Source organism: Phascolarctos cinereus, unplaced genomic scaffold (assembly GCF_003287225.1).
Source record: "Phascolarctos cinereus isolate Bilbo 61053 unplaced genomic scaffold, phaCin_HiC Scaffold_726;HRSCAF=1367, whole genome shotgun sequence".
Classification (NCBI taxonomy): Eukaryota; Metazoa; Chordata; class Mammalia; order Diprotodontia; family Phascolarctidae; genus Phascolarctos; species Phascolarctos cinereus.
Window position 1 is genome coordinate 218,772,237 of NW_027556098.1, and position 12,614 is coordinate 218,784,850.

The following is a 12,614-nucleotide window of genomic DNA, read 5'->3' on the forward strand; positions in this document are numbered from 1 at the left end:
GGATGGGGAGAAAATTTGGAACTCAAAATCTTGTGGAAGTGAATGTTGAAAACTAAGAAATTAATAAATAATAAAATTAAAAAACACTTAAAAAGATTAATTCCACTTTTCATCTGAATGCTGTGAAATTATGATTTTAAACTATCACTATTAGAGACATTTGTCATTATGATTAAAATAAACTATCAAGCAAAAAAAAAAATTCAGGTTCACATCACATTTTAATTCCACAGCTTCAGTCCCCATTTTACAGATGAGGAAACTGCGAAAAACAAGGGTTAAGTGACTTGCCCAGGGTCCCACAGCTAGTAAGTGTCTAAGACTGGATTTGAACTTGTGTCTTCTTGATTCCAAACCCAGTGCTGTATGCACTGTGCTGCCTAGCTGCCCAGTTTAGTTATCCCCATTTCTCTTCAAACTGGACATTACTACTCTAGAAGATTAAGGAAATGGATCAATCTCTACTAAGAATACGATTTTACATCCTTGGACAATCTCTCCACTTAGAAATTCTCACCACCCTTTCCACTTTGAAATCTCTGAGAGTTCCACATGTGGTAAGAAACTTGGCCAAGGATGCCTTGCTGTCTCTAAAACTAACTGAACGCAGTTCTTGCACAGTGTAGTTTCCCTGGACACAGCCTCATCCTGCTGTTCAACAAAGCCGAAAATCTTAGCTAGCTATCCTTTAGTCTGACCTCAAACGCAGGGGAAATTATTCTCTCCTTTAAAAAAAAAAGTGCAGGAATCCATCACATTCTAATGTCACAGCTTCAAACTCAGCTCTCAGGGCAAAGGAAAGTAAAGTCAAGGGTGGTCAGAGGTTGACTTTTTTACAGCTGTAACGTTGAATGCATCACAACTGTAAATGGAAAGCCCATAAAATTAAAATAGATGGTCTGTCTGTTCTTAACCAGCCAATAGTTGGAAGGTTAATACAGCACTTTCACAATTCCATAATCATATATCAACATCCACGTTAACAGGAGTGGTCACTGTTAACCGTGTAAGGAAAAAAAAGAAAAGCCCCATCATAACAATCCTAAGATTTTAAAAAGAAATAATTCAGTTTATATGGTGGTACAATATATTCTTATTTCAATCATCATTATATAATTGGATTTGTGTTGCTCTATGTCCCCATTATATTCCTATTAGACATGTCCTTACTATGCTGTGCTAAGGCAAATGAATGTTCTTTGTGTTAATGCTTCATATTTCCTAGGAAGTGTTTTCATGTTCTCTGCTCCTATGACCTCTCCAGGACTGCTGGATTTGATTGGGTGACAGTTTAGTTTGCTGTGTTCTGTCAGTAACTGGGATGGAAGGCTCTCTGAACAATGGGCAAGTGGCAAAGCGAATGCTGAATAGAAAGAAGCAGGGCAGAACAATGTGTTCCTGCTGACAGTGCTAGGAATAAGGATGTATGAAGTCTTACCTGGTCTTTGCTGAAAGTTACCATGCCTTGGTATGCAGCATCTGCAGAGGCAAATATGTGGGGGGGATTTGAGGACCGTTTCACACCATGATACAGTTTGGAAAACTGCAGAAAGGAAAAAGTATGTTATAAAGAGGAATGAACACTAACCCTTAGAGTCAGAGGGCATGGGTTCAAATCTTGCCTCTGAAACTGCCTATGTGACCTTGGGCAAATCACTTAACCTCCTAAGCCTCAATTTTCTCATCTGTAAAATCTGTAGATCTCATTCTTACTAAATCTATAATTCTCTATGACAATGCATCTTTACCCAAATCTTGAAATTTAATAACCTACAACATGATGCCCAAGGCAGCTAGGTGGCACAGGGGACACAGTGCTGGCCTTACAGTCATGAAGACCTGAGTTCAAATCCTGACAGATATTTTCTAGCTGTGTGAGCAATTCACTTAACCTCTATTTGCCTCAGTTTTTTTAACTGTAAAATGGGAATTATAATATAATATAATAATATATTATAATTATAATAACATCTACCTCCTAGGCTTATTGTCAGGATCAAATGAGATTACATTTGTAAAGATTACATTTGTACATTAGCACAGTTCCCTACACATAGTAGGTGCTTAATAAATACTCTCCCCCTGATTGCATAGCCAGACCTTAGGAGTCTATGTCAGTTTGGTGGAAGGCCTCCACTCCCTAGTTGAGAGGCTCAGGGATGTGTGCCTGGCCTTGCACTGTCCTTTGTCAAAGGCTTTTTTTTTCTAATCATGTGGTTTGGGATGTTTCATTTTTTTAAATATCATTAATTATGTTGATTGTTTTCCTAGTGTTAACCCAGCCTTGCAACCATGGCACAAATCCCCCTTAGTCATAAGGAACGATTTTCGGATTAGTCCCTGTAATCCATAAGACATAATTTTGTTTAAAATTTTTGAGCAAATATTCATTAATGAAAAAAACACTTTTTCCCTTAACCTCTCCCACATTTGGAAAAGATCTAAAGTCATTTATTAAAATATCTGTTTTAAAAGTCACCATGACTCCTAACATGCAGAGATCCAGTTTGAGAGGCAACAGCTACAAAGGAGTGATACAGACCTTGAGGTGTGTCTTACCCGTGGGGAATATATGCTGAGATTTTGAAAGGGGTTTAGGGCTATTAAGATGTCTCCAACGTATGTATAAATCTGTAAGTCTGCATAACGTTTTTGCAGCTGGTGAATAATTGTATCCTGAAAAGAATAAGATATTTTAAGTGTAAAATTAAGTATTTTGTTTTCTGGTGAAGACAGAGTCTATGAGAAGTATTGAACTTATTTTTATAATTCTACAATTCTCTTATTCTGCTACTCAAAAACAAGTGTATTGTTTCCCCCCAAACACTTATCGGAATATATGTTGTCATTGCCCCAGAATGTAGGTTGCTTGAGGTCAGGTAATTTTTTTTGTCTATTTATGCTCGGTGCCTAGCATACAATCTTGCACACCAGAGTAGGCTCTAAATAAATGCTTGATTTATTGAATTGGATTATTGACATGAACAATATTTTTTCTCAAAGATAAAGTTGCCAAATTAAATCCAAAAGTTATTTCTTTATTATAGACATTCACTAAAAAAAAAAGAAAAGAAGAATGAATTTGAAAGGCTTTCATATGCTTTGGACTGCATAACAGATTCTGAAATAACCAGGGAAGTTTCTTTTTTTTTTCCTTTCTCTTCCTTCTTTCCTTCCCTTTCCTTTTTTCTAACTTGCTGTGCCTGATTAAAACTTTCCACTTAGAATTTTATTTAATAGGAAATTCCTGTTGATTAAGCACACACAAAGGAGGACTTTATTTCATGTTGCATTCTGCTTCAAATTTATGTTGTGGGGATGGAGAATTCAAACACTTCTTTATCATACTTCAGTGATTTAGGCATTAGAGTTAAGGTTCCCCAGAGCTAGAAGACACAGGTCTCTTGCAATTAACAGCTCTATTAAACATGCATATTTTACAGAGGGTTTATCACAGTTTTCATTCTAGAATTCAAGCTATGCTAAGCTTAATTTTCCCCTAAACATATGATTCTTCTTTAAGAGGAGGAAATAACAATCTTGATTTTCAGGGATAAGTTGAAAATTTTATAACAGAAAATAATTTCAGTGGATGTCATCCATCATTCAGGCCTACAACAAAATGGGATTTATTGAAACCACTTTTTTCTTTATCACTCCATAGAATATAAATGAATGCATAATATAAGATCATAATCGCAGTGCCTACTTATTCCCTCAGCTTCATGCCAAGGCTACAAACAATTAACTTTGATGTGACTTTAGTAGAAGGAAGGCTTCAATAGGAATGAAAAATGAATTCATAAGAAATCATGTCAACAAGCATGAGAATTCCCTCTCTCAGGGCACCATACCTCATCTAGAACTTCCAGGTTGACCAAATCATCATCCAGGGAACATTCTTCCGGAGCTTCCACATGATAAGTTCTTCTAGTATACATGGTTTCGTGCCTGTGAATTCGCGGCAAAGCATCAGTGTTTATACTATAAACTAGATGTCTCACAAGAAGAAAGCATTCCTTCCAGAAGGCAGACACAGTGACCAAATGTCTTATCTTAATGTACTCCGAGAGAAGGGCTTTGTTAAAGCAGTGGACACTAACGCTGCCAGTCTGTAGCCAAACTGCACCTCACTCACGGTATTCTCCACCTTCCATCACTGTGCCTTTATACAGGTCATTCACCATGCAGGCATTGCACTTCTGCCTGCCCGTCACCTCAGGAAGTCCTTCTTCTTTCTTTAAGATACAATTCAGACACCATTTTCTACAAGAAGCCTTTCCTGATTTCCCTCAACTGCTGATGATCTCTCTCTCATGGAGCTTGGACTTAAATACTCTGTGTGTGTGTACATATGTATGTAGGTAGGTAGGTAGGTGTATATTTAGGTAGTGCATATCTTTCTATGTATTTGTCTCCCCCATTAGAGGGATGAAGGGATAGGTAGATGGATGGATGGAGAGAGAGAGAGAGAGAGAGAGAGAGAGAGAGAGAGAGAGAGAGAGAGAGAGAGAGAGAGAGAGAGAGAGAGAAAAGCAGACAAACTTAATTCAATGGGCTGCTCGTTCAAGTGCATGCTTAATTCTGGGCAATATGCATTGTTCATCCATTTTGTTTTTCCACTATAGACATAAGAAATGACTAAATAACTAAGGATCTCATTGAGGAGCCCCTGGAGAGTTCTTAAGCTCAGTACAACCCACAAAACATTATCCTGAAAAGGAGTATTTCTCCAAAGCATTTTACCATTTTGTAAGCTTTAAAGCACCACTTCCAGAGCTGTTGTGGGCATCAAGAAGAATAATGCCAGCTGGAAACATTACTATTATAATAAATATGGAAATAGCTCACCTTTTTTTGTAGGGGGAGGAGGGGTCTGGCTGGGGACTCTGCAAAGGGCAGTTAGGTGGCACAGTGGATAGAGGACTGCTGGGCCTGGAGTCAGGAAGACCTGAGTTCCAATCTGACCTCAGACACTAGCCAGCTGTATGACCCTGGACAAGTCACTTAACCCTGTTTGCCTCAGTTTCCTTATCTGTAAAATGGAGAAAGAAATGACGAACCACTCCAGTATCTTTGCCAGGAAAACTCCAAAGAGGGTCACAAGGAGTCAGACACGACTGAAATGAATGAACAACCATAATGAATATAATCCATGATACACACTAACCATATATTCCATATTTATGTGTTCCTGTCTACTGCCTCACTTGATGTTAATTTTTAGTGGATCATTGGACAAAGGTATCTCTTTTGCTACTGAAGAAACTTATATGAGTTTAACATATGTATAAGAGATGTTTGTTTAGGTGAGCCTTTAAGGCTACAGTTTATTCTGCTGAATCAATTGCTGTTTGGTGCGCTTTGGAGGTTTGGGAGAAATCAACGAACAAGAGATTATAGGAGGTTCGTATATTTGAATCATCACTCCAACAGTGATGTGACTGGGAAGGTGATAATCTGATTTAGAAAAGTCTTCTCCAAAAGACCCCCTGTTCTCCTTCAATGTTTTCATCAGAAACAGCCTTGATGTGTGGTCAGACTATTCTCATAAAGATTTTATAGTGACAAGAAAGCAGGTGTGTAATTCAGTAGTTCCTATCTTTTTGGTGATATTTTAGAGGTAATAAAATGATATTTTCCATTTTTTAATCTTCCACTCTTAGATATTTTGAAAATTGGTAAATAGATCCATGGAATTATGGGATTTAGAATTTAAAGGGACCTTTGAGATCAAGTCCAACTCCGTAACATTACAGATGAGAAAACTGAGATCTACTTTGTACAAAGCAATGTTCATTTTATTTGGTATTTATATTCAGAATATTTAAAAATAAATTTAAAAATTACATTGCTGCCAACATGAATTTGTTTTTTACATATTTGATCAGATGTCCCAGCTCTTTCCAACTTAATCTACTTTAGTGAAATTAATACTTTTTTTTTTGATGAGGCGATTGGGGTTAAGTGACTTGCCCAGGGTCACACAGCTTACAAGTGTTAAGTGTCTGAGGCTGGATTTGAACTCAGGTCTTCCTGACTCCAAGGCCAGACCTCTATTTACTACACCACCTCACTGCCCCAAAATTAATACTTCTTAATTTAGTTTTTTGGGTACTGAAGTAGTAAAATTCAAAGGATGGTTCCATTATTATTGCTAATGAGAATACTATATATCACTACAAAATAGTAATAGATTTGATCCATTTAATGACTATTTGTAATACCTCCAGCTTCATCTGCAAATGTTCTTAGGATGATCTAACTTATCTTGTCTTATACCAAGTCTTCTAGAATTCCATATTCCCCTCCACTGATGCTGTGAGAAAACATTGTTTGGAATCTTCAGTTTTCTTTCTTTTTAACATTTTGCGAATGTCGTCTAAATCAGTGCTGTTCTTGTTGCTAGGTTCCTCCACTTGCCAAGGAGAACCAGTTTTTGCTTCCTGAGGAGAAGGAAGTGTCTTCTGGTCTTTTCATTATGGTCATTCTTTTGCAGCAGGTTCTCTAAGTAATGGTGCTAATCATAATCCATGTCTTTATATTTACCTAGTTCCCATATTTTGGAGTTGACAGCTCATTTATTCAATTCAATAAACATTTATTAAGCATTTGCTATGTGCCAGACACTGTACTAAATGCAGAGATACAAAAGACAGTCCCTGCCCTCAAGGAGCTTACAATCTAATGGGGGAAACAACATGCCAACTAATATATATGAAGCAAGTTACATAGAAGGTAATAGCAAATAATTAATAGAGGGAAAACACTGGAATTAAGAGATGGGGAAGGCTTCCTGTAGGAGGTGGGATTTTAGTTGGGACTTAAGAGAAACCAGGGAAGTCAGTATTCAGAGTGGAAGAGGAAGAGCATTCCAGGCATGGGGGACAGCTAGAGAGAATGCCCACAGCACAGAGAAGGAGTGTTGGGTTGGAGTAGTATAAATTAATAGCACATCTTTTTATCTTTATCATTTTCTTTCATATTGGAATTTTATTTTGAACTTTGCTTTAACCAGTCAATCATCTAATTACACTCAGAAAACTGATTCTGAAATTACCATTATGTCATTATAGAAGCATATCTATTAAGGCCTCCTATTTCTCTTGAAATATTAAGAATTAATATTAAGATAGTATGCTCATTTTGAAATCCTTGGACTTATCTGAATGAAGAAAAACCGTATCAGTACTTAAATTTCAAGGAAACAATGTCCTGCATAGATATCTCCTTCCTCTACTCCCACCTCTATCCTCTTATCAAAGGCCTAAACATTTTCTAAAAGGAAATTTGATCAAAGTTCAGAGGGGAACCTTGAACTCACTGAAAATCAATGTGGGTGATGATTAGAAGATCAGTATTATCCCTGGATTAATCTAATTAAGAGGCCTACTTCTTTCTCCAATAAGACTGAATGGTTTTAGGAAAATGATTCTCCAGGGTGCCCTGACATTTAATATTATTATATTATAGTATATGTAGTATTATAAGTTATTATTTTAAGTAAATCCAAAACTCTAAAATTAAACTTCATATTTTTGCTTTGCCTTTCAATAGAATTTTTGTTTGTTCGTTTCACTGTCACTATAAAAATGTAGCTTAGACAGAGATTTTTCAATAAGCAAGTGAAACTACACATTTGGATTTCTTTTTTTCTAAGCAATCATGTGTGGATTGATAATGAATAAATTTATCTCTGGATCTAGAGTTCAGAATTGTGCCAAAGTCGTGAATTTTTCTTTCAAACTGACAGTCAGTTATTTTCTGTATTTTAAAATAATTTCTTATTTTAAAGGATGGTATTCATTGGACACCTAGTCTAGGGTTGTCTAATTGGCTCCTTAAAGAAGTTATTTATGACACATAGGCAAGAGCAGTCTTCTCAGCAGTCCATTAATCTTTGGATTCATTTTTCAATCCTGAATCATATTTTTCAACATTGTTTTTGTTTTGGGTTTTTTTTTTGGCCTTCTTTCATCTCAAAGTTGGAAAGTATTAATGAATATGTTGATTTGTTTTTGCTCATTATAGTCTTTATAGAATTTTTCTACTTGTTAAAATTATTTTCATGGTTGTTTGCTTATGCTCATCAATAAATGATTATGGAATGAAATGAAAAAGCATTTATTAAGTCCTTCTACTTGGTGAAGAAGATATTCAGATACATATGTATATATACATGATCTAGAAGAGAAAGGGGGAAAAAACAATTAACAGGAGAATTAGTCAAGATTTCCCACAGGAGATGGTATTAAAGGTACAGAAGAAGTAGAAGATAGAATTTGTGAATGTGATTATTGTGAAATCAGCTTGGAAAGGTGTAGGATGATAGAATCAAAGATTTAGAGCTGGAAGTCACCTCAGAGACCACATGACACAATCCCTGCAGTTAGAAGGGGTTATATATAATTTATAAAGGTTGTATATAATAAGAAACTGATGCTGAGAGAAGCTGAATGACTTGCCCAAGGTCACACAGGTAGTAAGTGTGACAGACACTCCTCTGATTCCAAAATTAGTGGGAGGGGTTTCCCCCACTGGGTAGAGCCAAATTATAAAGGGCTTTAAATGCCAAGATGAAGAGTTGCTATTTCATTCTAGAGGCAATAGGAACCACTGAGCTTTCTTGAGCAGGAGGCAATATGTTCAGACTTGTGCTCTAGAAAGATTATTTTGGCAGCATGTGAGATGGTTTGGAGGCTGTTGTAATAATCTAAGTGAGAAGAGATTGAGGGACTGAATGAGGGAGGTGTCTATATGAGTAGAGAGAAGAGGATAGATGCAACAGATATTCTAGAGGTAGAATTAAAAAGGTAACAATAGTCAGAGCTCACATTATTATTAAAATCAAAATGGTAATAATAAAAATAAATATTCAAAAGTTGAGTAGTGGACTTGAAAAAGTTATGTTGTGGCCATTTCTTTTTTGTACCACAATGCATTCTCTGATATATACTCCTCCCAACACTCAAACCCTTCCTTGTAACAAAGAAAAACAGGTAAACAAGATTGACCAACAAAACTACCTCTTTTGATAGTGAATGTAATTTCCATCATCTACCCCCCATCATCTGTATGTATTGTTTTCCTAGTTTTAGATTTGTTCTATCAGTATACACAAATCTTTCCTGAATTTCTCATATTCATCATTTCTTACGATGTAGTAGTATTCCATTACGTTTATTCAGCCTTTGCACATACTTAGTTTTCAAGATTTTTTTAAAAATATAAATTTATTTATTTTTAGTTTTCAACATTCACTTCCACAATTTTTTGAGTTCCAAATTTTAGCCCCATCTCACCCCTCCCTCCACCCCAAGATGGTATGCATTCTGAATATCCCTTCCCTTAGTCTGTCCTTTCTTCTGTCTCTCTCCCCTTCTCTTAACCCCTTCCCCTTCTATTTTCCTGTAGGGCAGGATAGACTTCTATACCCCATCTCCTGTATTTCTTATTTCCCTGTAGCATGTGAAAACATTTTTTTTAAACATACGTTTTTAAAACTTTAGGTTTCAAATTTTCTCTCTTCCTCCCTCCCCATCCACCCTCATTGAAAAGGCAAACAACTCAATATAGGTTATACATATGCAGTTATGCAAAACACTTCCATAGTAGACATGTTATGAAAAACTAATTCTATTTCCCTTAATCCTATCCTGCCCTCCCATTTAGTTTTCAAGATTTTACTACCACAAAACAATCCAAAAACATTCTACAAATATTTTGGCACCCTCCTCTTTGTCTTTGGTCAAATTAGGGTATATACCTAGTAGTAGGATTGCTGGGCCAAAGTGTATGGATGGTTTTGTAATTTTTTTGCATTATTACAAACTATTTTCCAGAATGACTTGACCAATGCAAAGCTCCCATCGATAATATATTAATATACCTCTCTTCTCATAGATCCTTCAGCATTGTATAGTTCTGTATTTTATCATCTTTTTTCAGCTTGATTGTTGTAAGTAAAAACCACAGAGTTGTTTTAATTTACTGTTTTATTATTTGGAGCATATTCTCAGATGGTTACTGATAATATTTATTCTTTGGAACACTGTTCATATACTTTCACCACATATATTGAGGAATTGTTCTTTGGAATATTTGTGTTAATTACTACATATCTTGGATATCAGATTTTTAAAATGGGATATGTGATCCAAAGCTTTCCCTCTTTTGACAGTTTTCCTTCTTATTCAAGCTGCATTGATTTTATTCTTGCAAATGCTTTTTAAAAACTTTATATAACTGAAGTTGATTATTTTATTTATCATAATCATTTTAATATATTGCTCACTTACAAATTCTGACCATGACCACAGACATGAGAGGTACTTTTTTCTTTTGTTCTTTCCATTTTTTTCAGGATATCATCATTTATATTTAAGTATCCATTATTATTGAATATGGTATAAAATATAGGTCTAGATTTATTTTATGCCAAATTGCTTTTGAATATTTCCAGCTATTTTTATTAAATAAGGAGCCCTTCTTCTAGTAGTTTATGTTCTTGGGCTCTTCAAAGACTGGGCTACTGTGTTTGGTTGCTTCTGTATTTTGCTGATTTAATCTGTTGCACTCACCTAATTTTTAAAATTTTTTAGCTAATCCCAAATGATTGTGATAATAAGTAGTGACTTATTTTCAACAACATGATGGAAAAATAGGCAACTAACTGGGAGAACAAGGAAAGCATCCTCTCCAGGGACAGAAATTACATGTTATAATCACCTTGGAAGGGGAAACACAGCCATTGCCTGGCTCTCCCCATCCTGCCTTTCATTACAATCACCATCAGAGCATCAGAGAAGGACACCCACTGAGCTACAGCTCTACCCTACTGGGTGATATTTAGCTCTGATCCTCGATGACAGGTTCTGACAGATTGCTTTTGCATGAGTTACCATGTGGAAAGTTAGAGTCATGTGATTAAATTCTCCTAACCAATGATGCACATTGTTACAGACAGCAGGGAGGGAGGGGAGCAATGGTACACTCAGAAGCTCTGCATATTGAGTCATACATTTTGAATTTAAAGGTATTTTGCAAAGAAAACATATACGTTATTTTTTGCCATTTCTTTAGCTGTCAAATTTTGGTTTTGTAACCCAGCTTCTGTGGTAGACTCGGCAATACCACTCTTGCTTTAGGGATAGGATTCCAGGGGACAATGGCATGCTTCAGGAATCCTGTAGGAATGGAAAGGGTATTGGTCTTAAGTTCTAGATCTGTAATACTGTTTTTTAAACTGGAGGACCTTGGTGAAATCACTTGCCCTATCATTGTTCTCATTTGCAAAATGCTGGATTTGGTATCTTCGATGACCCTCCCACTTGTAGTAGTCTGTGATTCTAAGTGCTTGCCTACCCAGTTATAGAGTTGGGTACCCAAAGGCTGCCTTTCACAGCCAGTCCCCTTCCTCTCTTCTAGTCTTCCCATTTTCCTCCATGGCCTCCTTGAGATTCCTCACATACAAATGCTCCATTTCCACCTCTAGGCATTTTTGTGATTTTCCTCTGTGCTTGGAATGATCTCCCTCCTCATCTCCACCCCTAGCTTCTCCAACTTCCCTTAAGTCTCAGTTGAAGACCAACATTCTGCAATAAATCCTTCATAATAGGGGCAGCTAGGTGGTAGAGTGGATAGACCAACTGGCCCTGGAGTCAGGAGGATCTGAGTTCAAATCTTACTAGTTGTGTGACCCTGCGCAAGTCATTTAACCCTGATTGGCTAAAAAAAAAAAAACAGAAAAAAGAAAAGAAAGAAGGAAACTCTTCATAATCTTAATGTCTTCCCTCTGAGACTAAGCCCAGTTTATTCAGTTTAATCTTGTGTATACATAGTTGTTTATCTATCTTATTCATTAGCCTGTGAGCTCCTAAAAAGCAGACATTGATTTTTACCTTTCTTCCTATCCCCAATGTTAGCACAGTGCCTGACTTGTTACAGGTGCTTAATAAATGCTAGCTGACTACCTGTAGAATTTGACTTTTTTACTATGAGAATAAGGAGTACTTATTATGGCATATATTCTCACCAACCAAATAGGCAAAACTATCCTTCCCTGAAGATAGGACTATCACCAAGGAATGTCTCCTGGTAGGGAATGTTCTAAGAATGACTGACTACCTCATGAAATGGGCAGTGACACTTATTTTCAGTTGTACTACCTTTAAGGGCCACAAATTCCAGGAGTGAGATGAACTCTCTCAAAGTTCTCTGGCATGTGTTGCGTGCAGAACCAGAGATAGGCAGGAAGGAGTTATGTGTGTCCTAGGTAGGAGAAGAGAATATTCCATCCTAGACTTCTCTCAAACCTATAATTAAGAATCCTAGCAACCACAGCAAAATCAGTTATCATATATGTGTGCATAGGTGTGTATCAGACAAAAGCATTTACTAAGTGCTTACTGTTTGCCAAACACTGCTAAGTTTTGGAAATACAAATACAAGTAAAAAGAAAGCTAGTGTCTGCCCTCTAGGAGCTTGTATTCTAATGGGAGAAGGCAACACATGAAAGGGGAGTCACAAAGCAGAGGTGAGGAAGGCAGTACCTGGAATGAGGAATGTCTGTTCTGGGGTTCTTCCCCAAAATGGAGGTTCCTGGAAGAACTCAC

At 36.6% G+C, this 12,614-nt stretch overlaps 1 protein-coding gene across 1 annotated transcript in view; it reads right to left on the minus strand.

Moving 5' to 3' along the window:
- Nucleotides 1–12,614, minus strand: part of MYO3B (myosin IIIB) — a 632,072-nt gene that overhangs the window by 391,423 nt on the left and 228,035 nt on the right. The window contains exons 9-11 of the mRNA XM_078146159.1: nucleotides 3,855–3,951; nucleotides 2,560–2,676; nucleotides 1,439–1,543 (exon numbers count right to left, since the gene is read on the minus strand). Coding sequence (XP_078002285.1) covers nucleotides 1,439–1,543; nucleotides 2,560–2,676; nucleotides 3,855–3,951 — 319 coding nt within the window. The remainder of the gene's footprint in view (nucleotides 1–1,438; nucleotides 1,544–2,559; nucleotides 2,677–3,854; nucleotides 3,952–12,614) is intronic.